Genomic DNA, 27074 nt, shown 5'->3' with positions numbered 1-27074 from the left:
CAAAGCGCTTTACATTGTCAGGGGGTATCTCCTCATCCACCACCAGTGTGTTGATTAATTATTAGTTATTAGTTATATAGTTTGCTATATTGTGTAAACATTTGTAGATAATATTTTTCAAATGTATTTGTTTCCTGTAGACTGTTAGTAGACAGTGATTCTACAAATGTACAGTAAGTGTTGTACATGGAATAAAAAGGAAGTAAACTGTGATTAGTGAGTGGTGTTTGTGTTTGTTTTACTTGGCATTGCTGCTTGCTTGCTTGTTTGCTTGCAAATTCTATACTTAGTGCAGAACTGAAAGTGCCAGTACATTTCAAAACAAGCCAAATGTTAAGTAATATTAAGCTCTCTATTGTATTCACTCCCATATACATGATGCATTATTTCAATAAATATGTTTTATTGCACCTTATGCTTGTTTATGGGTCAGTGACACTCATTTTTGTAAACTCTTAATTTATTCAAAACTACATAAAAAAAATCTAATTCATAAATACAGTGTCTTGAGTACCTCTTCTAAGATGTGCATGCTTTTAATTTATGAATTAATTCATATTGTACATAAAGAAAAAATTGTCTGTATCATAATTTAAAAAATTCATGAAAGAAATAAGTATCTTGGCAATCTTTTATCATTAATTCTTAAAGAAAAAAAATCACAAAACTTCGCCAAAGTCACATGGTGCAACCAATGTGCAAATAAAACAAAACTTTTTTTTTTAATAATAATAGTGAAAACCCATGGCAAACCCCAATGACTGTCAAGATCAATACATTTCTATAATTTTACAATTCTCTGACAAGGCAAGGCAAGTACAGGTTGTAAAATGTCATTTGGCACAACTGATTTTTATTTTTATTTTTTTATTAATTAATATGTCAATATATTCATTAAATAATATACTTTTTATCTTAAAATATTAAAAACATAGAAATAGGCTCTTAAAATCATAAGAAATACATTAAGTAAAATTTTAAACTTGACAAACTATTATTTCTAAACTAGACAAGTTAAAGAAACACACCACTCTGAATCTGATTAGACCGTTAGCATCTCGCTCAAAATTGACTAAAGAGTTTCTACAGCCGCTTCTCAATAAATCAGAATGTCATGGAAAAGTTCATTTATTTCAGTAATTCAACTCAAATTGTGAAACTTGTGTATTTAATAAATTCAATGCGCACAGACTGAAGTAGTTTAACAAAAACCCACATCAATTCACTCAACATATTAGAATATGGTGACATGCCAATCAACAAATCTGCTCAAAACACCTGCAAAGGTTTCCTGAGCCTTCAAAATGGTCTCTCAGTTTGGTTCACTAGGCTACACAATCAGGGGGAAGACTGCTGATCTGACAGTTGTCCAAAAGACAATCATTGACACCCTTCACAAGGAGGGTAAGCCACAAACATTCACTAGCCGCATTCCCACAATTCCACAGGGCTTAAAAAGGGCCGGATGGGGCTAATAGCCTCGGGCCAGTAGCTACGAGGCCAAATATCGCAGTGTTTCCACTGTCGAGTCTGAAGCTCCAATGCGCTTCACTAAAACGCCTTTCTGGAACAACGTCATGCAACCCCATCATTTCACAAACAAAGAGAAGTTTATCGGAAAACTAAGAAATAAGTCACTGGAACTAGTGCGATCACAAAATGCACATGATAAAAGCGGCCGTTTGTTTGCATGCTTTGTTAAATATTTAAATCCAAAAGCATCAATGTTTTACTATAATACGGTGATGCATCATAAAGAATTAATTTATTAATTTATTAAATAATTTTATATAGTCGCACAGAAATAAAGAGTTATGAACATAGTCTACTATTCTGTCGAGTCGGTTTCTGTTTATTTGAAGTCACAGTAGCCCATGTATGTCACATTTAGAAAGATTGTTTGAAAGAATAATTTCTATATTTTTATAAAAGCTCCAAAACAAAAACTAAACGAGATGAGACTTATGACAGATAAAATGTTACTAAATAAATACACGATTGCGAGAGAGAATAAGAAGCTGACGTCTGATTTCTTCAAACGGTCACATTTACCATGTTTACTATGGTAATGTTAAAACCTAGCATGCATAGTCTTTTGCATCGCTTATAAATATTTCTACCTTGTATGGTGATTATAATCCACATCAGATCAAGTTATTTCAAACACTCGCTGCTGACTGAAAGTAAGTTTTGAGCTCAACTTATTTTTAAAAAGTTTTTAATGCTGGTGTTATAGCTGTATTGATCCACGGTGTTGACGCTCTCCACACGCAAAGAAACTCCGCCTTTGTTCATAGCCCCTCCTCTAGCCCCCTCTGGCCCGCTTTTAATCAGGTCAAAAAACACTGGCCTTTGACCCCGAGGAAACCCCGACGTGGCACGTTCAAGCTCTTGAAGTGACAGTGGAAACGCGGCTGGCCCTGGCACGCACTAGCACGCCCGCTTTTAGCCCGACAGTGGAAACGCAGCTATTGCCAAAGAAGCTGGCTGTTCACAGAGTGCTGTATCCAAGCATGTTAACTGAAAGTTGACTGGAATGAAAAAGTGTGGAACAAAAAGATGCACAACCAACTGAGAGAACCGCAATCCCCAGCTAGTTTGTGTAGTTGCCGCAATAGCAGGGTTGCTGGGGACTATTTTCAGGTGCTGCGTAATATCATTGCGCCTGCTGCACCCATGGTACTGCAGCAAAGTTCCTTGATTATTACGGCGAAATGAGAGTATATTTCCTAGCTAGAAAATCACAACTTTTTATTTTCCGTCTGTCTTAGTACATGATGTAACTACATAAGAGTCAATAGTTCCTTTAACTTAAACTAGACAGAGTTTTTGTTTTCTTTTATTGTTTCAAATAGGATTCATATAGGTGTAGTGCACTGACTGACTTGTGATTACAGATAAACTTTTGTGACTGGGTTAACCTGTTTTATTTTAAGTGAACTGCTAACAATTAGCTCATAGGGTTCACATAGTCATTAGAACTGTTAAGCAAACATCAGCACACAAAAAGTCAACAAATGAACTTTCTAAAAAAGTCTTGAGGTAGCTTATGAAGTGTTGGCTCAAACAGACTCTTGACAGCCACAATCAGTCTATTAAAACCAAAAACAAACGCTTATGCCCTGACCTTTTGTCAGAGTCTTTGTGATGGGCTGTCGTAGAGCAATGCCTTCTGTCAGCCAATGAGCTCTGATTAAACAGAAGATCGTGTGATGCTGGCTTTTTTTTCTTTCTCTTTTTTTGGGTCCAAAGGTACAGTATGTCTTGTCCTTTCACTCATTTTAACTACATATGGGCGTATATTTATTCTGCTGTCATTATTAAAACATCATCATGTCTTTTGGCTTCCATGTCATGTCAGGTTCTTTTGAACTTCTTAAATTCGTCCATCTTCTACTCTCCCTCAAATCATCCTAGGTGTATGTGACTTTCTGCTTTCAGAATAATCCAATCGAAGTTATATAAAAAATTGTACTTGCTCTTCCAAGCCTTTCAGTGATGGTAAGCAGATGTTTGTTGTCAACAGTTCAGAAGATGTGAAATAAAATGTGTGCATCTGTAATGAAACGTCCTGCACGTCTTTCGGTTCCCAACAGTCAGCCAAAGTGAGAAAAAAGGTGTATTTTACGTTTGAAATCTGGATATTTATCTTACAAAAAAGCATGGATTCGCTTCAGGTGGCCTTTATTCAGCCCCCAGTGTGAAGGACGCTTTATTACATATGCACTTTATTTCACGTCTTCTGAACTGTTGACAACAAACACCCGCTTACCCCCATTGAAAGGCTTGGAAGAGCAAAGACAATTTTACATATAACTCAGATTGGATTATTCTAAAAGGGCTCCTGTAAAGTACGTCTTCCTCTTCTTGTCTGTTTAAGTGCGTCTAAAGAGGTATCTGTAAGTTGTAGGCTTGCTGTAAGATCGGCCATCTATTGAGAGCCATAGCTGTCATCATTGAACATTGAAAATAAGGGAGATTTCCCGGAATCCATCCGCAAAATAAGGGATTTTTTTTTTACACGATTCTTATCCACAAACTTAAAAAAAAAGCACCAATCATTAACAGTCTAAAGAGTTTATAACTACACAATATATATTAAATAATGACAGACCAATTGATATGTTAAAAGTGATTTTTTTATGAACAAGGTGATATTAATAATAATTTAATATTAATAATAATTTTGTGCTGCGAAACTTCGTTTTTCCTGACAATTAATTTTGCATTAGGCATAATTTGGGTGGACTCCCATTTACTCAAATATCAGCATAATGTCCTCGGTTTTGGTTGGTGATTAATTCGGTGATTTTGGCATTTTGGCATCCTGATCCATCATCGCACATCACACTCATCTACTATACTCTCGAAGTTCACTTCCCGCTACTTTTTCCCTCTTCCTCCAGCCCGCTGGCGCCGCTGCAACTGTCTTCTTCGATGGTAGCCTAAGCTCCACTCCACTCTGCAGAGCATTTTTCCCATAGTGCCCTCTAGGGGACGCAGCATCCTGTTCCCTTTATTTGGGAATCGTGGTTACATGTGTAACATAAGACATTTTATTCGGCAGCTTTAAAATAATTAACCTTTGCTGTCAAAGTTTCTTAATATACACATAAAGCATAAACAGCTATTTAAAGGCCTTTCTAATGTAATCACAAGCGAAGATTTGCCACTGACAACGGCTTAATATTTTCAAAGGAATTTGACAGTTCAGTGAACTCTTACTGTACAAAAGTAAATAAGTGTGTTTGGAAGTTTCTACTGGTTTTCTCATTTACTGTTTTTGCTGTTATTTCATCCTCATTCAGGGTCTGTGGTGCATGTCTAATGTCTGTAAACATATTTTATGCATACTGGACGTCTTGCATAACGAGTCTTGATGTAGGCTATCATGTGTTCATGGACCTTTTTTAATCAATATTAAGATATTCACCATTTTTTTAAAAGTCTGTTTATACTTGAATGTTTTAGAATTGATTGTTCTTCATGTAATCTCTCAATTAATATTCCTTTTAAAAGTTGCATGCAAAATGCAACAGCAGATAAATGCCGTTTTCAAGTTTTACCTTCATTTAACTCAAAAGAAAGATCATCCATGAACAAATAAAAACAAGGGATTTCAATATACCACCTTACCAAATGCCATGTGTCATATTTAAAGGTTTTATATATATATATATATATATATATATATACACACACACACACACACACACACACACACACACACACACACGCACACACACATATTGTACAATCATGCAGTTTGAAATGTACAATTATTTAATTTTGTTTTCTTTATTAGAAAACACTATTATAATAACTAATTATGATTATTTATTTATTTACATATTTATCATTGCATATTTATTCAGCAATCAGTTTCAAAATAAATTATTTAAAAATAAATGTAACATTCATTCATTTCAGGACAAAAACCGTTTGCTTATTAACCAATATCACCTTTAACTTCTTTGACTTGTGTGCTGGGTAATTATTAAAGGGAGGATTGCAATACATCCAGCCACTGGACAGCAAGACAAGGTCAGATAAGTTCACATTCCTGTGCCATTGGCATTGAGTCAACCCCAAAGCTCGTTCGTACAGCTGCAGTCATAGGTCCTGATATTACTGGTCTACCCGTTACATCACGCCAATCAGCAAAAGAAGGAGCCACGTACAAAGTCTCTGACCAGTAGAAATAAACCATTTCAACAAATATGAGGCTATAAAGATGTCAGATGCATGGTAGAGGCATGTCTGGACTTGGTTTATCATAATATAAGAAGTTATATATGGATGAATTAATTATTAAATAATTTATTTTAATTTATTTTTACATTCAACCAAACGATAATTTTAATTTCTTTATTTTAAACTTTATTTATTATTATGATTATTGTGTTTTTGTTTAATTTATTTTTATAATTTATTTAAAAAATGTTTTTATTTATAAACTGCCCCTTGCCTCAGATGCTATTACTATTATCGTAATTAAAGAGAAAGTAGTGAGTGTGAATACAAATGTTGAGGGAGTTTTCTTGATTCTCCTTTCATATCCGTTCCCGCTCATTCCAAAAGCAAAAGTATTCATTGCTAAACATCTGAAAGGAACTACAGACTCAAAAGAGCGATAGAAAACGCTGAAGAGGTGCTCTGTGGATGTGGTCTCTAAACTGTCACTATTGAGAACCAATCTTGTTCTTTTCAGACAGGAAATAATCCATCAAGAGATTCACAATATGGATCCTGAATTACTCGCATGCTGATGTGAAATGTAACAATGCTGTGGCTGTTACACAGAACAGACGTCCATATATTGCATATATCTACAGTACGTCAGTGTCGTTCTTACTTGATACTCTGTATAAGAAGCTTGTTTTTCAAAGGGAAGCATTGTGCAAAGTGTGATGCAGTGTGTTTGGCCTTGACTGCAGCACAGAACAGTTGTCTTAGTGGTCTTTAGCAAGTAAAAGCTTGACAGCTGAAGAACGCCCCAAAATGACCCCAGACAGACAGAAACAACAACTGCTTGTCTTGTTTTTGAACCTTGAGGTTCCTGTTCTCTATTAATCTCGCACAGTTTTGGTGTAACTTGTGATTTAAGTTGTATTTTCAACGATTAGTGTTTATTGATTTAATAGTCGGCCGGGCAAATGGGGGTTTCCTCAGTTTCTTCTTTCTCTTCTTTTTTGTCTGAAATGTGTTGGGAGAACTATGTGAAACTCCTTGTGTCAGGTATTCAGCGCATGAAACAGAAATGAAACCATACACCGTAAAATGACTTCAAGTGTTATGCTCTAGATTACAGGATATTTGCAAAAAGACAAAACAGTTACACTGAATCTACCGGCAAAAACCACATAGTTCAGTCTCAAACCAGAAACATGAAGAAAACCACCTGATGAGGAGTTTCATAATCAATCATGCGGATGGTGGTAGGGCTATTAAAGGGATAGTTCACCAAATTAAGAAAAACATCCTGTCATCATTCACTCATCCTCGTGTGAGTGCACCCATCGGACTTGCTTTCTTGCTAAAAACACAAAAGGAATCATTTAGCAGAATGTGTGGGCTGCTCTTTTCCATACATTGAAGGAGAAAAATAGACATAAAACACACAAAATCAGTACTTCATTTGATCTGTTATATTTCCCAAGTCTCCTGTACCCCCCAAAAGTATGTTATGTCCTCATTTATACACTAGATGGAAGCACTTCATAACCTCCAATCATAACTGCTTTCTCTTTCTAAAAGTATGTTTTTATGCTACTGCTGTCAAATAAGTTTTATACACTTCTTGCCTATTTTTTGGCATATTTATACATTTATACCACCTATTTCTTAAGTTTGATGGTTCATTTTCACAGTTTACCAGGCTCTTTCAAAGCAAAATGAAAGATGTAACGGCTCGTTTCTGTTTAATATGGAAGCATATGGGTAGCAATATTCAATTTGGAATGTAATATGCAAAAGGACAATGCAATATGTAAAATGGCAATGCATTTCTGTATTCACATTTTCCAATACATTTGTGGAAGGTTTGGTGCAAAATTAAAATATTTAAATTACATAAATTTCTTTTGACATTTTTACGATTACGATTTGTGTAACTATGTCATTTAATTTTCATTTTCATTTTGCACCAAATGTTGCACAAATGTATTAGAAAATGTAAATGTAAATACAGAAATGCATTGCCGTTTTGCATATTACATTCCAAATTGAATATTGCTACCAATATGCTTCCATAGTTTAAAAGTGTTGTTGGAGCATGATGGGAAGTCATGAGTGGAATGTTCTAGAGGAGTGAGAGGTACACTGCGTCTGTTATAGTCTCTACTCAGCCTCCCACTGATGTTATCATATTAAACGTGTGTGAAAACTAATATCACATTATTCAGCTGTTTATCCAAACATAAATTGAGTTACATAAGTTCATACTTTTTCCTGGCGCCAAATAGTTCATGGCGTCTGAGATTTCATTGACTCTGCTGGTATAATCAGGGTTGGGAATCGTCTTTCGCTTCATCATAGTGTTGACTCTGCTGCCGAAATCTTGTTATGTTAATTAGGTTAGCGAGACAACAAATATAAATAATATTTGATGTATTATTCTTGATCTTTCCTGCTGTGATTAGGCCTGTTATGATTATGAGACGCAGTACTGCGCAACAGCAGAGGTCCTGAGCTTCATACGGGTATATATATATATATAGTATTTCAGTATTTCTTCATGAATATGACTCAAAACATAATCAGATTTTTACAAGTGCTGAAAGCAGACAAAGAGAACCCAATCAAACAAATGAGATTTAAATATTTGTATATATATTTTTATGATAATATTCAGAAAAATTATCCAATATTACATATCTGTGAGTGGCAAAATTATGTGAATCTCTAGGATTAGATAATTTGAAGGTGAAATTAGAGTCCATCTTTTCAGAGATGTTTTAATCACATTCAATCGAACAGGTGTCTTTCCCTGCCCTGTTGTATTTCAAGAAAAATGCCACCGTTTTTCCATTTTCCACTATACAGGTACATATCAAGTCGTCTGAGTTGAGGGAAGAACATGATATGGAAATATGGAAAATTTTCCTTTAAAGAACAGGGATCTATCAAAGTCTGATCGTGTTTGTAGAAGTGAATCATGGCACGAACAAAGGTGATCTCCGGGTATTGTTTACATGCTTACCGATACCGATACTGTTATCAATACTATTTGTTGCAAAATGCTATAAAGTTGTAGAAAATTTCAAGTTATTTTATTACTTCTGAACTTTAGCAACTGTATTAATGTTCTTCAGTCAAGAGCAAAGAATTATTTTTCTCTTTGTGTTTTATTTTATTCACATTAAACAAATCGTTTACCCCAAAATTAAAATTGTGTCATCATTTGCTCACTCTCAAGTTGAATGAGTTTCTTCTTCTGTTGAACATAAGTTATTTTGAAGAATGTGGGTAAGCAAACAGTTGCTGGTCCCCAGTGAATTTTTTTTTTTTTTTTCACTACTATCAAAGTCAGTGGGGACCAGAAACTGTTTGCTTACCCACAATCTTCAAACTGTATAATTTTGTGTTCAGCACAAGAATAAATACAAATTAATACATGACTGTGTGAACTATCACTTTAATGACAAGCTGCAGTATGTTTAGTACTGTCCCTTTAAGAGCTTCACGTACCATCATCGGTACTTATCAGGCCCAATTACGTACCAGTCCAATAAAATACAGTTTCTCGGTACCTCATCAGGCTAAAACAGATTACAAAACCCTTTCTAAAGATTTTGGACTCCACAAATCCACAGTCAGACAGATTGTGTACAAATGGAGGAGATTCAAGACCCCTGTTACCCTCCGCAGGAGTTGTTCACCAACAAAGATCACTCCAAAAGGAAGACATGTAATAATCTGCAGGCTTGCAAAGAAACCAAGGGTAACTTCTAAGCGACTAAAAGCCTTTCTCACAATGTAAAAGTGGTCATCGAATGGCCATTTTCCACAAGTTGATATGATTCTTTAGGGTCTTAATGAAAAGTCTGTGACATAGTTTGGTTGTACTGTAATTTCTCGAAGGTAGTGTACAAAAAAACACATTTTTTACCCTGTCAAAAACAGCTCTTTTCAGAGCAAGTCATTTTGTAGCATTTTCCTTTAAATGTTGGGGCGCATTCCCTTCAGAAAATAATGTAATCCACTGAGTTTTCAGCAGCTCAGATGTCGGGAGTAAATGAGGACTGCTATGTTCATTATTACATCCAACAACAAAACAGCTCAATCGCTTAGGAGACATTCTTGTCTACATCACTGAGGGCAGGTCTAACGCCTGTTTCACGCATACTCCATCTGCAGTGTGTATGCGTTGCGTATTTTTTTACATACCCATGTTTTTTTTTTTTTTTTTTTACATGGTTTGAAATCAAAATAATGAACAAATGTTGTATTTGTGGACTAAACAGCCGCGGGATAAGTAGCGGACTGCAAACTGTGCTGCTTCTGCACCACATACAAAACACACATGGACTGCATACACACTGCAGACGGAGTATGTGTGGAACAGGCGTATGGTAAGACACCAGTCCACTCTGTGCTGAAACCCTACTGTCAATCAAACTTTTGTGGGAGGGGCCTGTCTGTGTGACATCACAAAGACAGGCATCTGAGATCGGCTTGATTTGAGAAAGGGATAAAGATTATTATTATTATTTTTTTTATCATTAGAGGGTGGTTGTTTACACACACTCCCAAGACACATTTCAGTTCAAACAACTTGCAAAAGTGCATTTAGCATCCGATGATCGAGAGTTACAAGGATAAAGCCACTGCTCTTTAAAAAGAGCATTGCTGCTTATCTACAGTTTGCTGAAGACCACGTGGACAAGCTGGATGGCTACTGGAGAAATGTATTGTGGACAGATGAGACCTAGACCTAGCGATATTTTTGGAAGACAAGACCACACTGCATTCCATCAAACTAATCCCATCTGTGAATCATGGATGGTGATGGTATCATGGTTTGGGTCTGGTCAGGGCAGCTTGCCATCATTAAGAGAACAATTAATTCCAAATTACGCCAGCAAATTCTAAAGGCAAATTTCTGGACATCTGACCAAGAACTCAGTTTTAAGAGAAAGTGGGTCATGTAGCAAGACAACGACCACAAGCACACAAGAACAAAAGAAGAACAAAGTTGATGGTTTGGAAATGCTGAGCCAAAGTCTGGACTTAAGTGAAATGTTTTGGAAGGACCCGAAGCAAGCAGTTTGTAGGAGGAAACCCACCAACATCACAGAGTTGAAGGGGTTCTGTCATTGTGAAGGACTGATCAGCAGTTACAAGAAACGTTTAGCTGCAGTAATTGCTGCAAAAGGGAGTCATACCAGATACTAAAAGCAAAGGTTCACATACTTTTGCCACTGACAGATTTGTAACACTAGATCATTTTTCTCAATAAATAAATGACAAAGTATATATTTTTGTCTCATTTGTCACACTGGGTTCTCTAGAACAATCTTAAAATATTTATAATAAATATTTAATAAATATGAAATTACATTACATAAAAATCTAACGTGTGTGTGTATATATATAAAATAAATACAATTATTATAAGTTATATATAAATTATAAGTATTACAAATTAAATCAATATAAAGCATAGATATAAAGCCATCTGCTATTTTGATGGAGTGGACCCCTGGGATCCATCACGGAGGAATCCGTGTAAAAAAAAAAGAGAGAGAGAAAGAGAGCATTTGGGCTGATTTTGTTTTGCAGACCTGGCAACCCTGGACCTCAGATTTCTTTTTTTGTGTTTTGAACAAACGTACTTTTGAATGCTGTTTTATATGATGGAATATTTGACTTTATTCTCCTCTGAGCAGTTTTCTTGGTCTTCCATCTTGCTCTCGGACATGACATTTACCTCATACCCTAGTGATGGATGGTGTATGCGGGAGACTTGCCCTATGCGTTTTGTAACCGTTTGGCAAGCAAAATTTCCCAAAACTGCATGTCTCTGAAATAATATTGAGCATTAGCTCTGCTGAAAACAGTGAGCTCTTGCCCCAGATACAGAGTAAGCAGCCTTGTATTTCAAAATAATTTGAAATATGATAATATTAACTAGCTTTTCAGCTTCAAAATTCGTCATATTGCCATCAAGCACTGGGATTAGCCACAAACAATGTACTGCTCTTATGAAACCGGTATATGTGTGTCCTTGTTGCGTTGTAAATATCAGTCTGTCCCAGGATTGTATGGCTGGTTTGTCCCGGTGCGCTTATGCTTCTCGCTGAGGATTGCATAACTCTTTGCAGACTGCAGCCGCAGGAATCGATTACTCAGGACACTGCCAGCTAGCTGTTATTATAATGATGGTCCTGCCAGCCTGTTGAATTATAAGCTCTCCCCAAGAGACTCCACTACAAAGACAGAAATGCATTCATCATATTGTATGTGATCGCCGCAAGACACACACTGCAGGGTCTATAAGATTACAATTGTAAGAACGGGCTCCCTTTCAAGTTATGAGTGTGTTTTTGAATTCGCCATACCCTATGGGATGTTGAATGGGAATTTGAACCGGAAGGTCAGGAAGAGGATTTCATTAAATGGCATCTCACGGAAATGAAACACAGCCACATGTGAGGAGTTTCATGAGTCCAACACATTCGGGAATGTTTGTGGTTACATCACACTGAAAGATGAAATGTATTCACTGATCTATATAATATTATAACAATTACTATTAATATTATTAAAATTATTATAACAATAATATATATCGATGGATTCTTATTTCTCAGAAATAATTTCCATGTCATTTCAGTTCAAATTCATGTTTATTTGTGAAACAAGACATAAAAAAGTAAAACATCCAGAGAATACATCATTTGCTCACCAGTGGATCCTCTGCAGTGAATGGGTGCCGTCAGAATGAGAGTCCAGTGTCCTTGTTTGTAAGGAACAAATCAATTGCTTAAAGGCAAAATATGAGACCTCTATTCATAACATTGCTTTTTGAGTGAAAAAGTGTCTCGTGAAAAAGAGTCAGGAGAGAGATACGCACGGATCAAGCACCATTTACACGTGAAAATTACTTGCCAAAAGCCGTAATTACGAGAGTTGTGAAATAAAAGATTATTTAAATGTTTATATTTTTATTACTATTCCCCACATGCTCACTAAAAGTGTTTATAAGTCTGATTAGTTTCCTGATTCGGATAGATAGTTTTGACAGATGATATCATGATTTTTCTTTTTCTTTTTTCTTCTTTTTATTTATTTCTTTTTCCTTATCAAATGTTGTATCTTGTCAGCAATAACCTGCCCATGGACTTTTTTTGATTACTGACAGTTTAAGTGCTGGCAATGCAATGTTTTCCATTGAATTACATTTGGCTATATTATTCCCAAGACGTTTTTAATGTGCATTCACCCTGGGCTGGAAGATTGTGTATTGTGCATCTCTTCAGCGAAACATTTGTCTTTCTGTGGCTCCAAACTATGCCAAAATTAAAATTAACCTATGTCAATTTTATGGTCATTCTTGAACTGAAATTTTGGTGATTTAAATAAACCATTTTACATCGCTGCTTGAACTGAACGCAACATATCCACCGTGTGTGATGGCCTACCTACAATGGCCTTGGAGAAGGCATTGAAAAACAGCCATCTATAAGCATGACTGTTGAGAACATTGTAATATTAATTAATAAAATCTGTTTAAGTAATGTTCCTTGTTAGTGGGCATTAATTTCAACATCAACTAATACAAATTGTTACAGTTGCTTCTGCTATCAATGTTCCATGATGCATTTTAGAATCTATCGTTTCATTAATTGGTATCGGCCAGTGTGGTCCAACCTAGTTATCAGTATCTGTAAAATCCTCCAGTAATTTTTATGTGAGAGGACAACAGGGGATGGACTTTTCCACTGGGGGAAGCATATTTATAGATTATAGACTCATATTTTGTTCAGAAGCAACAGTTTAAAGTTAAAATGCATTATTGAAGTCATTGCTTAGCTGTTTGCCTCACAAAACATTAACTGATGGACTGGAGTCATGTGGACTATTGAGATGTTTTTATCAACTGTTTGGACTCTCATTGTGGCGGCACCCATTCACTGCAGAGGATCCACTGGTGAGCAAGTGATGTAACGCCAAATTACTCCAAATCTGTTTACATGAAGAAACAAACTCATTTTTGGAGGGTGATTACATTGTCATCTTATTTTTTGGTTGAAATAATATTTAAACTTGCACACAAAAAGGCAAAAATATAATTTCTAGATTTATAGTAATTTTATCTATTTTTCCTTATAAGTGAAAAAATGTGCTCTTTTCTTTGTGTTGCTTTGGGAGATGTACTGCTGGATCTATTTTTAGTCTGGCACTTTAAGTTAAGTGGAACCAGTCGGTGTTGTTGTATTGGGTGGGGTCTCGTGGTTGAGGCCAACCTAAAGTATATCATTATGGCTATTTTTAGCTCTTCCAGATATGTCTTGGGAAACAGCTAAAACTTATCTTGTAGACGGATCCTCTGAGCTTTCACTGTTTGGAAGAAGATAAATGAATGGAAGGTGGTGGTATGACCGCAACAGTTTTCTTTCTCTCCTTCTGTACACACATAAATCCAGGCATTAGTATATTTAAACGCGGCTTATTAAAACACACACTTGATAAAACGTTCTTTGTTTGCCAGTTTCCATGCGCAGTCTTGCCGTGGCTTCTCCAAAAGAAACGTATCTGAGACAGAACATTTTATTGTCCTAAATAAGTTAACAGGCACACAATGAATTGTCGTTAATCTCCTTCTCATCATGTCTGTTTTTAAGCCAGTCCTACCGAGACAAACGGACATTAGAGGCGGTCTCGTACTCAGGACTCCCCTCTCTTTGTGTTTCAGCAGCTCACTGTAACATACTGCTTCAGCAGCCTCATATTTTACAGTTCTGGATTTAATCGTCAAACTTTTATCAACCAGAATGAGGTTCAAACGGAACGGTTCGTACACCTTAAACAGGTAAGCATTTTAAGATCAAACGGGCATAATCGTGGGTTCATTGACGCGAATGACTTATATTCAGTTTTTTTTTTCGCTAAACGTAGAGTTTGCTGGTTTTGTTTGGTTTTTAAACGCATGATGACCGTTCACGTTCGATTTTCATTGTTACGTTCCATTCCGCTAACAGCCACATGTGTTTCGCGTTTGAATTGTCCGCGTTTCAACTGCACGAGACCCTTTCAAAAATGTTTAAATTGACTCTGACCTTACAAATACTAGTGTTTTAGTAAGGCTTAATGTGTAACGAACGCTTGCTGCCACATGCACTGATTTTGCAGCGTTTGTTTAGTTTACGAACTTGTTACATGGTTTAAAACATCCACGTTTTCTCTTAACGAAACCATGAAACTCCGGCGGTGTTGGGTTTTATTTCGGGGAATAAACCAGTAAACCTGTAAATCTTGCTTTAAGGAGGGAGGGGTGTTACTTTTCTCCCATTTCCATTGAGAGAACCGAAACGAACGCATAGCATCGCCCGTTCCTACAGCCTCCTCGCAACTGTTATTCATTGGAGTCCAGCGTTTAGGCTTTTTGAGTGACCAGTCATTGTCAGATCATTAGCACACAATATACATGCACTTTCTGCGCTCATGTTAATTACAATGTTTTCTTGCACGGTTTAAGAAACACACACACACACACACTAGTTGTTTCCTCATGTAACCTTATTCTGGGTTTAAATTGAATGCTTTATTTAGCACTTACAGATCATGCAGGATTAATTTCTACTATCTAAATGTTCCATGGAACTTTCCCCCGGTGATCTCACAAAATGTTGCTTCTTCCTGGAAAACGCTTGTCCTCTCTGCAGCTTTCTCATCACAAAGGGAAGGATGTTATCACACCGATGCTGTAGTCTCCAGAGCTTCTGCCTCGTAATCAGTCTGTGCCTGTAGGGATAACGTCATCGAGTCTGGAAGATCACTGTGGTTGCTGCTTTGTTAATGCAGAGAGGGTTCAGACTTAAAACTGATGTCTGAGGTCTAGCTCCTCTCAGTGGTTTTAAATTGACACAATAGGTGATGTAATCTGTTTCTGTGGTTGGGTAATTGATTATCTTTTTGCATATTTACATGCATATAGAAAAAAAAAGTAGACCCTTATTTATTTTTGGAGGTAATGATATATATTTGCCATCAAAAATTATATATATATATATATATATATATATATATATATATATATATATATATATATATATATATATATATATGTATGTATGTATGTGTGTGTGTGTTTTTAAATCTGACATTTAATTGAACACAAAAGATGGATTTAAATAATAAGAATAATTGGTGTTGTCAATATTCTAGGCAGAAGATCTTATGTGCTTGGTTGGTGTATTAGAAACAACGTGGTTTGTTTGCACTTTTGCAAGAACCGATGAGATTTACAGGCAAATACAGTTAAGTTGCCGTTGGCCATATTTAATGACATCAATGTTGGTTTGGGAACATTGACACACTGGTCATTGACAGAAGGGTAGGATATCAATATGCTGTCAATGTATAACTATATACATTTGGGTCTGTTTGACTTGGAATAAAGTGCACAAGCCATGTGGACCTCAGTAATAGTGCTTTAATTGTGATGTTCGGAGCTTGACAGGCATGGTTCCCATCCATAACTGGCATGTGGAAAAAGTGCAGGAAGATTCTTCATTATTTTTTCTTTTCTCTCACATGAAGAAAAAATAACTAATTTTGGAATATGGAGGTATAAAATCTGTGACAAGTCAAGGTTAAATGGAAAAAAAACAAAACCAGATCATGCATGCTAGCCAATCAGGATGTGAACCTCAACCAGTGCTGCGAGTTTTGGTCTAATTGTGTCTGAAAAATGAGAGATGGGGAATCTTTTTGCTTAATGACCAGACATTTTTATTTTATTTGGTTTTATATTAATAAGAGACTATCAATTTTCAGTTTTTTTGTTTGTTTTTTTCAATGTAACTCCTTGTGCCAGAAAAGTGCTATTTTTGTATTTCTTTTTTTTTGTCTTTTTAATTTTTTTTATATAATAGCTTTGCCTCCAGAGTTATGTGTTTTCCCTCACATTGGTTGCTTAATTCTAGGTACTGACCTATGATGAGTGTAAATTTTATTTATTTTTTTCTTAAGAGCACAAAGCGTTCATGGGAAGAACATTTCACTAAAGGTATCATTTGAAGGAGCTGTTTGAGGCCCTTAAAAATTTCCTGGCTCAAAAAATTCCTGCAGTGAGCCGTCATCGGTTTCCAGCAAGTCTATTTGACAACCCAGTGCTCCCGCCTCAAAGTCAGAGCCAACGGGAGACTGAGACAGCGGTAGAATGAGAGAGAGAGAGAGAGAGAGAGAGAGGCAAGATGGGAGGGGGAAACTGAGGGTATCAGAAGAGAGGAAAACGCTAGTGCTGAACGACTGCACGCGTTGTGCTCGCCTGCTGCGGACGCTTGTTTGTTTGCTGACTGAACTGTTGTTCTGTCTGCACCGCACCAAGGGAAATCGCCACCTAACAAGGCCCTGACTGTGTGCTGTCCAACAACTGGAAGCAGGAGAGGGGGTCAGAAAGTGTGAGAAGAAACCGTTTGGGGCTCCACTGCAGATCTGCAAAGATGCAATGCAAAGAGTTCATGCTATAACGGATGCCACTTACCTGTAGTACATCTTAAAGCCGGCTCGACAGAGGACGGGACCGTCTGATTGCTGACCTCACAAGCTGCATGGGGGTTCTTGTGTGTTGTGACTGCTTCTTTTACAGGTACCAAAACTGGCAGTTTGGGGATGTTTTATCCTCCTCTTCTGCATGTTTTTTTCTTTTCTCCAGAAGTCCTCTACTGCCTTGGAGTTGAGGATGTGCTTAACAGTATGCTGGGCAATCAGTCCTAAGATGACGCCTAGAGTCTTTGGCAAGAGAAAGAGTCATTATCTGAAGTTCAATATCTGTGCAGCTCATGACTTTTTGTAGAGTGTTGGGGCTACAGACCAATGTTGGTTGGGACACGATGTTCCCAGCTTGCTTTTTCCCAATTGCTAAGAGCAGACTTTGCCCTCTCCAGTGTTAGTTTCGACCTCTACCTCGATTTGGAAAGTTAAGCAAGTGGGCTTTTCAAAAGTTAGTGAAAGCTAACAGACCAGTGCGTGTTTTTTTTTTTTTTTTTATGTGGACTGCTTGAGAGTTGCTCTTTCCTTTTTCCGTTTACATATGGTTGTAGTTTTATTTTACTGTGGAGCTGCTATATATAACTTCGCTAAAGTTCCAGGGTTTTTTAAGGCTGCTCGCCAATGTGAAAATGTCCCAGATGTATTTGATTAAAAAGTTGAGTTTGTTTTTTGCTGATCTATCTGTCCTTTGTTCTGTCCTCTTCATCTTTCCACCGTTTCTGTCTCCTTTTAGACTCTTGTTGATTCAGAGTCATTGTTTACATTTGGCAAGCTAGAAAACCAAACTCTGCTTGATCTGGCAGTGTATTTTGTCTTCTGTGGCTGAGATGTTATTGGCTGGCTGTTGTGGATGGAGGTCATGTCTTTGTAGTGCAGTATACAAACTCACTGTTTGGTTTTATAACGCCGTCGTCAGGTAGTGTTGTTTAGTCTTTCAAGATTACATTGCCAATCGTAAGTGTCCACAAAACATATTGTAACCTCTGTAGTGTCTGATGTTTAGATAACCGCTTGTGTATATAACCAAAGCTATGCTTAAGTTGCAATAACTGTACTGACAAGTTGACTGTGTGTAGATGGAAATGTTGTACGTGACCACACCATGACTTGAATGGATGGAAAATGCATCCTTGCAAAATTCATGCCGTGTCAAATATAGTGTTGTTAATCTTGTTTAGGTGAAGTCCAACTCCCGAAATCTGTAATTGCATCCTGTTTGGGATTGTGTAAACAGATTTGAGTTCCTGTAGTTTTCCATTTAGTGCTTCCTCAAAGGTGGCCAAAATGTTACGCATGATTTTGCATGGAAGTGATTTGTTATGGGAGTGTAGGTATCTTAATATGGTTTTCAAGTACGCCGTTATCTGTGAAGCCATCTGACTGGGGCGTCTATTTAATCTGATGTCATTTAATTGGTCTGTGTTGGCCAGCGGTTCCTTACTGTCTGCATTCTTTAGCTGTGGGCCAATATCCTGTGACGATCAAAAAAGGCTAGACTCATCTTTGAGGTTTCCTTTTTGAATAAAATTAGCATTGTGTTCAAACTATAAATAATGTATTGTTAACCATATTGCTGTTGTCTAGTAGTAGTTTAATGAGGTTTTTTTTTTTTTTTTTTTAAGTAGGTTTAATTTTTGGATGCTGATTTGGATGCTTATTTTTTATTCTTGAAAACTAGCAAGTTTTGCACCAAGTTCTTATACTAAGTTTCTAGAAAACGTGCACTAAACCCATTTTATTCTTAGTCTTAATGCGATTAAAATGATTTGTACTTTCATCATTCATATCAGCCACAAAAACATAAAAACTAAAGACGTGGAGGTAGGATGTACTAGATTGCACTTGAACATTACTGTATGTCTTACCTTTTAATTGCATTAAGGTTTTTTCTTTTTATAAATAGGCAGTACATTTGCACATCCATCAGTTACCTATTCCATAGTTTGTTGTCATGGTTGGATAATGTTGTCATATTATCTGTAGCCCCTCCAGACCTGCAGTTCCCCTCTGTCTTTCCCCCTTCAGTCTCTCGTGTGAATATTACGTAAATGCCTCCTCCCACTGCGATATATCGGCTTGCAGTGACGCCTCTCTCACACTGCCTCAGCATCCTGAGCACCTGATAATGCTTGCTCAGCATCATAGCCGAAGGTCACTTCATTCATTCCTACCTCAGCTGGAGACTCCGCACACATCCACCCGTTTCAACACTTAATCACATCAGCAAAGGATAAATGATTGCTTAAGCTGTGTAGGGCATAATCTGTTTTGGCGGTACTCTGCAAACCACATGTCCACCCCTCCCAGTACTCGTTTAATTACCCTAGAGATGTTGTTCATTCTTGACAGATGTGCCCCTTTAATTTCTTTTGTAATTATCTGTGATAAATTATGTTGAAATGGAGGGAGGTTACCACAAGACCATCACCACAAAACTCGTCATCACTCCCTTAGCTTGATAATGTTCACACATCTCATAATGGGAAAGTTTTTTTTTTTTGCAGTGCTAAGCCTTTCTATATTTAGCAGACAAGAGCTTCTTGTTGGAGGAAAAGGAGGAACACAGTATTGCTCATCACTGCAGGTTCCTATTAGGTAACGTCCAGAGGTCGCAGCTGTGACGCCATCCGCTTGGAAATGGCTTGGGCCCCGCTCATTCAGGAACACTTGCATTCTGACAGACACATTCAGTTCCATTTGCACATCAAGGTCACAGCATGCATACGTTTTAAAGGTTAGTTCTCGACATTTAACCCCATTTTCAGATTTTGAAATCAAGGGGGGGATGTACACTGGAGGAGTAAAACTCATTGAACAGAAGTTAACACTAAAGAGATTGGTGGTCCCTTCATTCAGGGTTGGCCAATTTGTGTTGTTTGCTCTGAGAAAGGGAGGCACTAGTAAAAGCTGGAATACTCAAATTGTAAAATTTGAACAGACTTTAAAATGCTAGACATCATACACTTACTGACTTTGTAAACAGTCACAAAGGAAAAACTGGGCATCATACACTAAATGACTGAGGATCATACACTACCAGACTTTAAAGTCCTTGAGATCACTGCAAACTCACACAGAAATATACGCCTTTTTGCTTGGAGATGTGTGACAAATTTGTATCAAAAATCGCCTCAAAATATAAAACCTATTTGATATCCTCTGGCTTGATGGATCACAGTCTGAAGCTAAAAAAATCTGAGTCTGTGACTATCATACACTGCGTGGTTTTCTATGAAATCTGTCTACTCAAATCTGCAGACTGACTCTGACTTTCGGCAGCTAGCATTAACTTATCCAAATTCTAAATCGAGGGAAAATCAGGGCAAAAGTAGTGTAGTGTGTTCCAGCCTTAAAGGGATAGTTCACCCAAAAAACTAAATTATGTCATAATTAACTCACCCTCATGTCGTTCCAAACCCGTAAGTCCTCCATTTATCTTCTGAACACAGTTTAAGATATTTTACATTTAGTCTGAGAGCTCTCAGTCCCTCCATTGAAGCTGTGTGTACGGTCTACTGTCCATGTTCAGAAAGGTAAGAAAAACATAATCAAAGTAGTCCATGTGACATCAGAGGGTCCGTTAGAATATTTTGAAGCATTGAAAATACATTTTGGTCCAAAAATAGCAAAAACTATGACTTTTTTTCAGTTCAGTCAGTGTACTGGTTGAGTAAATTAATTACTCTGGGATATTGGCTTGGTTGAACTCAGAGGGAGTGTCAGCCACATTAAAAAAGTTAACAGCATAAGTCATTTGTGGATTAATGCATATTGGAGATGTAAACTGTTTAAAACAATTCGATTTGGTGAACTGGTTCAAAAAGAACTATCGAATGATTACATCGAATGATTCGTTTGCAAACCGGATATCACTGAACTGTTGTGTTTTGAACTCTCTCTCACAAGAGACCCGGAAGAGAAGACAATGCTGAATAAAGTCATAGTTTTTTGCTATTTTTGGACCAAAATGTATTTTCGATGCTTCAAAAAATTCTAACTGACCCTCTGATGTCACATGGACTACTTTTATGATGTTTTTCTTACCTTTCTGGACATGGACAGTAGACCGTACACACAGCTTCAATGGAGGGACTGAGAGCTCTCGGACTAAATCTAAAATATCTTAAACTGTGTTCTGAAGATAAACGGAGGACTTACGGGTTTGGAAAGACATGAGGGTGAGTTATTAATGACATCATTTTCTTTTTTTTTTGGGTGAACCAACCCTTTAAGTTGATCAAAAGTCAGCAGTAGGTGTTTCTATGGCATATTAATTTCAGCTGTTTATCTCTCACCAATTTTCCTTCCAAAACATGTAGTTGTGTCATCCATACTTCTGCTGGAAAGCATGCAAAGAGCCTAAGTCTCAAGAACTGCTGCTTGAAAATGTTTGGCCAGACCAGCATCAGGTTCAGGAAAGCTACGTGAAGCTCCAAACCACAACATTGAGTTGTTGTGGATTCAACATCCTCAGGGATGATACCAAGGGGCTCTCCTGAGGTTTGGTTGGATGGGTTTCTATCCCAGAGGAATCTAAGCTGCTTACAGGATAACAGTTTCCATGAGCCTCACACCTGAGCTGGGCTGCTGTTTACATTTCTACATCCAATAAAACACGAGGCTTAGCTCTTCACATGACTATACGTGTTTTGTATTTTCTAGTAGGCTCTCAGTCTCAGTTGTTCTGAGGTGTTTTCATTGAGTCTGTTAGCTGAGCATGTACCACAGCAATGAGGGACCTGTTATTAAAGTTATGATTAAAAATGAATAGTATAAATGGTTTGTCTACAAACTGGAAAGTTCTGAATGAATCTTTGGTTTCCAGTTTGTCTCTGTGGGGATGGGTGGAGATGTTTGTGTAAACACTGAACAGAAATGTCTATGATAGTGGAAGTCCTGCTAGGGCAGAATCAGGAAATGAGCGTCTGAGAGCACTTAAGGGCTAAATTACAGTTTTACCAAAAAAGGAATTGGGACAGAAACTAACCACCGAGTGATTCAGCTGTAGCACATGTTCTGATGTTCGTCTCGCAGATCTGTGGTCCGGTCGCTTGAGCACTGCTGTTGTCAGAAAATCCTTACTGTTTGGCATTTGACACCTCAAAGTCAATATGCATTTCACTCGCTGTCTATAAGAGAGGGTTTCCTTCTCTTGCACCACTCACCACCCCGAAGGTCTTTTGTTGTGCAGCACAAATGTTTGGCTCCTTTTCTTAAGCATGAAACATGGCATCCCTCAGCTTATTTCCTCTCTTGTACAGAGGTCTTTTTATTAGACTGAACTGAATATATTGACAAATCAAGCAAGAGTGATACAAGAATGGCCAGTTTGGACCGTTTACAAAGAGGCTTGTTTGATGCATGTGGGCAAAATGCTGTAAGAAATGGCCGTCAATGGAGAAAATGCTTTTGGCAGTCAAATGGTTTAGTTACAGTATTTATCAGCAGGGGCTAAATTGAACATGCTAACCAGCAACTTTGGTTGATGTACTTCTGTATTTCTCCAGTAGGAGGCACTTTATACTGTAAAAACAAGAGTCATCCACTGTTTGTATCTCTGCCTTCAGATGGAGCTTGTGGTTTTGTGGATCACATGGTCTTTTTTTTTTCTTTTTATAACTGTTTTTGTTTTTTAGCCCACAGCTATTTTTGCTCTTGATCTTCTTACATCTTTACTGTAACTCTTGCCATCCATTTCAGATGAATTAGTGTGTGCCTGTGCACGTTTGTGACTATTCATATGTACCTCATTACTTTACATAATGGATGTCTACACTGATGAAGCTTGTCTCTTCATCTTTCATCTTTTTGTCCTTCAAACAAAGACCTTGATTAGCTTTTCCTAGCTCCTAATCTGGAGATCAAAGGCTCTGCCTCCATAATTACCAGCATTCAGTGGCTCTTTCACAAGCTGAATGAAGCCGGTCCTTTCCAATGCTTTATCTCGTTGTCTCTCAATCGATGTTGCCTTGGATTAACATCTGTGTCCCATCTTTACGTCTATAATCCTAATCCACTTGAAATCATAATGACTGTTTATTTAAATTGCTGTAACTGAAGGTGACAAAGCAGCATGATTAAACCCGTTTTTAATGAGCAATATTGCTAGGGATGCACAGGAACTAAAATTCTTGCTGATATTAGATAATTGTTTTATATAACAGATAAATGGCTAGCATTAGAAATCTGTATTATGTTGTCTAAATAAATACTCTAAAAATAAAACCATAAAACTAAAACCTGTTGTTTTAAATGCTAGATGCTGAAGAGAATTTTGGCATCACAACATAATAATGCACAATATAAAAAATGGATATACATTTTGAGATTTGCTAAAACTTTAACAGTGGTATTAAATAACTAGTTAACTAACTAAATAATAGATTAAGTTAACATTAGATGATGTAACTGATCATGTTATCTAGGACCAGCAGCATCTGCCATCATCTAGTGAGCAATAGCATATTAACCAAAGGCTGATTTGGTGCCAATAAACAAACATCGATACATTTAAATTACCTTGCACAGTAATTAAACAACAAAATAACTAAAACAGAATATGTATATAGACAACATTTGGTAGATTTCCTAATGGACACTAATAAGATGGTTTCTTTTGTTCATTGGTTTATTGGTTGTCAAGTTATCATTGACATCGTATTGCTACTTTATGGAAGCCTGTTTCCACCATTGTATAAAAAATAAAAAAGGTAATTGCGACTATTTATCTCACAATTCTGACTTTTTTTTTTTTGTTCCCCGCAATGGATAGTTTACATCTTGCAGTTATTTTTTTCCCCTCAGAGTTGCGAGATATAGTGTTTCTGACTTCTTTTCACAGAATTATAAAATGTAAACTCGCAATTGTGAGTTACAAAGTCCAGCTCAAAAAGAGTCCTAAAAGACACCATTTTCTTACAATTGCGAGTTCATATCTGTAATTCTGAATTTATTTCTCAGAATTGCATGTTTATATCTTGCATTTCTGACTTTATAACACACAATTGCGAGTTTATTGCAAGTCATTTTAACTTTTGATTTGATGTTATCAGTTGTTTTTTTTTTACTTGAAATTGCGAGTTTACTTAAAAATATTTTATGAGATGTAAACACAATTTGTGAAAAAACAGCATTGTGAGATAAAGTTGTTTTTATTGACTGGCGAAACCGGCTTCCCACTGTGTATTGATTCAGGGAGTTTTATTGGACAATTGTTGCATAGTTGCTTTTGAAGCAAGTTAGAACTGCAACTACCAGCTATTTTGAGATTTTGATTAATCTGCCGAGACTTCAGGGTATGTTTGTAGATTTGTTTGCCCCGTATCAAGATTACCAAACTGAACCTGAACCTCCAACCGCTGGAATGCTGCGTGTGTGGTGAAGCCTTCTGAACATGCTACAACACGCTTCTCTTTGTGGCACTTTTTCCTTCATTAACTCGTTTGCTTTTTCTTTTTCTGCCCCTTTGGCCTTTTTACTTTTACATTTGCCGGGCCATTTTCGGTTTTATTGTTATATTACCATTTACAACCAAAAATTATATAATGAACTTAAACTTGCACAATCGGTTTTAAAATCAGATTTTACACATTCCCGGAATTTGTGTATTTCAGCCAAAAACAAAACCGAATCTCTCAAGCAAGATTTGTAACATGATTGCCATAAAAAAATAAAAATAAAAAAACCAGATCTGATATGTTTCCTGAAAGTTTTCTTTTCCTCATCCATCCATCCATCTATCTCTTGCTTTCACTGCTCCGTCCGTGTGTTTCTTAGCCGAGGACAGAGCGTGTTGGTGCATGCAGTAGCTCCGCGGCAGGAATGTGTTATAGGATGCAGGACCATGCTAAAAATGGCCATCTTCCAAAATCTCTTCAGGAAAGCAGAGGATATGAGCTGATATACGACTCAGAATGTTGAAAAAAATATTTAATGCCTTTTGCTAGTGAAAAATGGTCAGTTCATACCAGAAAAATAAAAGGCTGTAAACTCTTTTAAATTAGTTTAAGATTTAGGTTTTTGTGGCTCTGCTGACCAGAACAAAAATAGATCATGTTTGGAAAGTATTGCTTGTGGGACTGATTTCATGAAGGTGTAGCTATCTCATGATTCTTACAATGCTTAAAACGATTATTTTAAATGCTCCCGATCATCAACACTGATTAATGAAGGATGAACTTCTCTACACTCAAGTTTAAATGATATTAGTAATCAGAATGGAAGGTTCTGGCAGAGTTTAATGTCTTTTCTCCCACTGCGACAGGATTGTGGGTAGGTTTTTATCAGTTTTGTTCATCTCATGTTGCTCTCTGCATTTGAGCAGGGCTGGATTACTCATCTGGATGCTTTAGCTCCGGGCCTAATGTGCTGTGTTGGAGAGGATTTTTTTTTTCCTTTTTGCTTTGTCTAAGAGGAATGTTCGTTGACTTTCTTACCAAACGAGTCGAGCGAGCCATGTGACCAATCATATGATCGAGTTTGAGAAAAACAATAATTGTTTTGGAAGCTGGTTGTTAATTCAGCAAAAAAAATATTTGTACTTTTTTCTTTTGTCTACAATTACATTTAAAGGCACAATATGGCACAAAAATACACTTTTTTTTTTAATTACCTGTACCTTCCAAGCAGCGAATAACTTAAAGCGAGCGAAGAACATTTAACGTTAAATTGTCAAAGAACAGTATGCCCGACTTGAGTCTAGCGTGAGTTTAAGCCCTCTCAAAAAATGATGCTTACATCATACGTCCATCTGCACTTTGTTGTTTATGATGAGTATACACACGCGCAATGAACAAAACTCTTCTAAATGCCTCTGATTGGCCGCTGCGTTCATAAACTCAACAGACTCTGGTGATAACATGCAACACTGTAAAAACGCGGAAAAGGATTCTTGGTGCAACATTGAGCAGATCTAAATTTAATGCTGCAGTCAACACCTTTTCATTTTATTTGCATTTTATTCGCAACTGCTGTAATGGATTTAGTTTAACTACAGCAGGATTTTTGTCCATGTGTCTTGCCATAGTTTCTACAAGTGTAAACTGATAGTGTGAATATTACGTAATTGATAGGCGACGATGAACCGGGATGAGTCATTATGTAAAACTGGAATTTCTTTGGGAGCTAAGTGCACAGCTAGGCCTGTCACAATAACAACTTTTTGTTGTACGATTTATTGCCCCATAAATAATTGCGATATTTCATTTTAAAGACCATTTTATGCCACTGAATATAACATCATAATGTAACGGCATAAAATGCAAGAAGGCCTACACACTTCCAAATGACAACGGACATTTTTGGGAATATTTAGATCGTAGAACTTGTGTGGAGACTTTTCCATCTACAGACTTTTCCCGGACATTCTTTCTCTGTAAATAAAGGATTCACACTAACGTTTTAAAACACCAAAACCAAATCTTCAGATGAAACTACTAATTTATTTATTTATTTATTTTTTTTACACCTGTAAGTAAATGCGATAACCTGTTTAATCCCACCGGTGACCGTAAAAAAATGGTGATATTTTTTTTTTCATATTCTTGTGCACAGTTTGTTTCCATGCACCTTGTGAAGTGGGAAAGTTGTGCCAGATCCCATCTCACTGGCCTTATGTCACCACCTCATCATGATGTCTGGTCTTCTAGTATGTGTTTTTGGACTATAATTGGTAGTTGGACACATGAGAAGATGACTTAATGCTTTAGACTGAAAGTAAAGTCTGAACAGGAAGCACGTCCTGTAAATCAGTGACTTAATTGTGTTATCAGACATGGCAGATGCGGCTGGTATGTTTCAGTTGTCGTGAATCAGGTGGTGAGTAAACATCTCATGAAGTGTGTGGGATCAGACGA

At 36.9% G+C, this 27074-nt stretch overlaps 1 protein-coding gene across 10 annotated transcripts in view; it reads left to right on the top strand.

The window, feature by feature from the left end:
- LOC113067093 (MOB kinase activator 2-like) overlaps positions 1 to 27074 on the top strand; it is a 50159-nt gene that overhangs the window by 9361 nt on the left and 13724 nt on the right. The window contains exons 1-2 of one of the 10 annotated variants that reach the window (XM_026239334.1): positions 13960 to 14099; positions 14423 to 14536. The exons of 2 other annotated variants lie outside the window; for them this stretch is intronic. In XM_026239334.1, coding sequence (XP_026095119.1) covers positions 14499 to 14536 — 38 coding nt within the window. In that variant the 5' untranslated portion in view covers positions 13960 to 14099; positions 14423 to 14498. Of the gene's footprint in view, positions 1 to 13959; positions 14100 to 14304; positions 14537 to 16946; positions 17318 to 27074 lie in introns of those variants that run through there. 7 more of the 10 variants (XM_026239340.1, XM_026239335.1, XM_026239336.1 and 4 more) reach the window with 7 other exon arrangements.

Source organism: Carassius auratus, chromosome 50 (genome assembly GCF_003368295.1).
Source record: "Carassius auratus strain Wakin chromosome 50, ASM336829v1, whole genome shotgun sequence".
NCBI classification, from domain to species: domain Eukaryota; kingdom Metazoa; phylum Chordata; class Actinopteri; order Cypriniformes; family Cyprinidae; genus Carassius; species Carassius auratus.
This window is presented reverse-complemented; position numbering and strand designations above follow the sequence as displayed.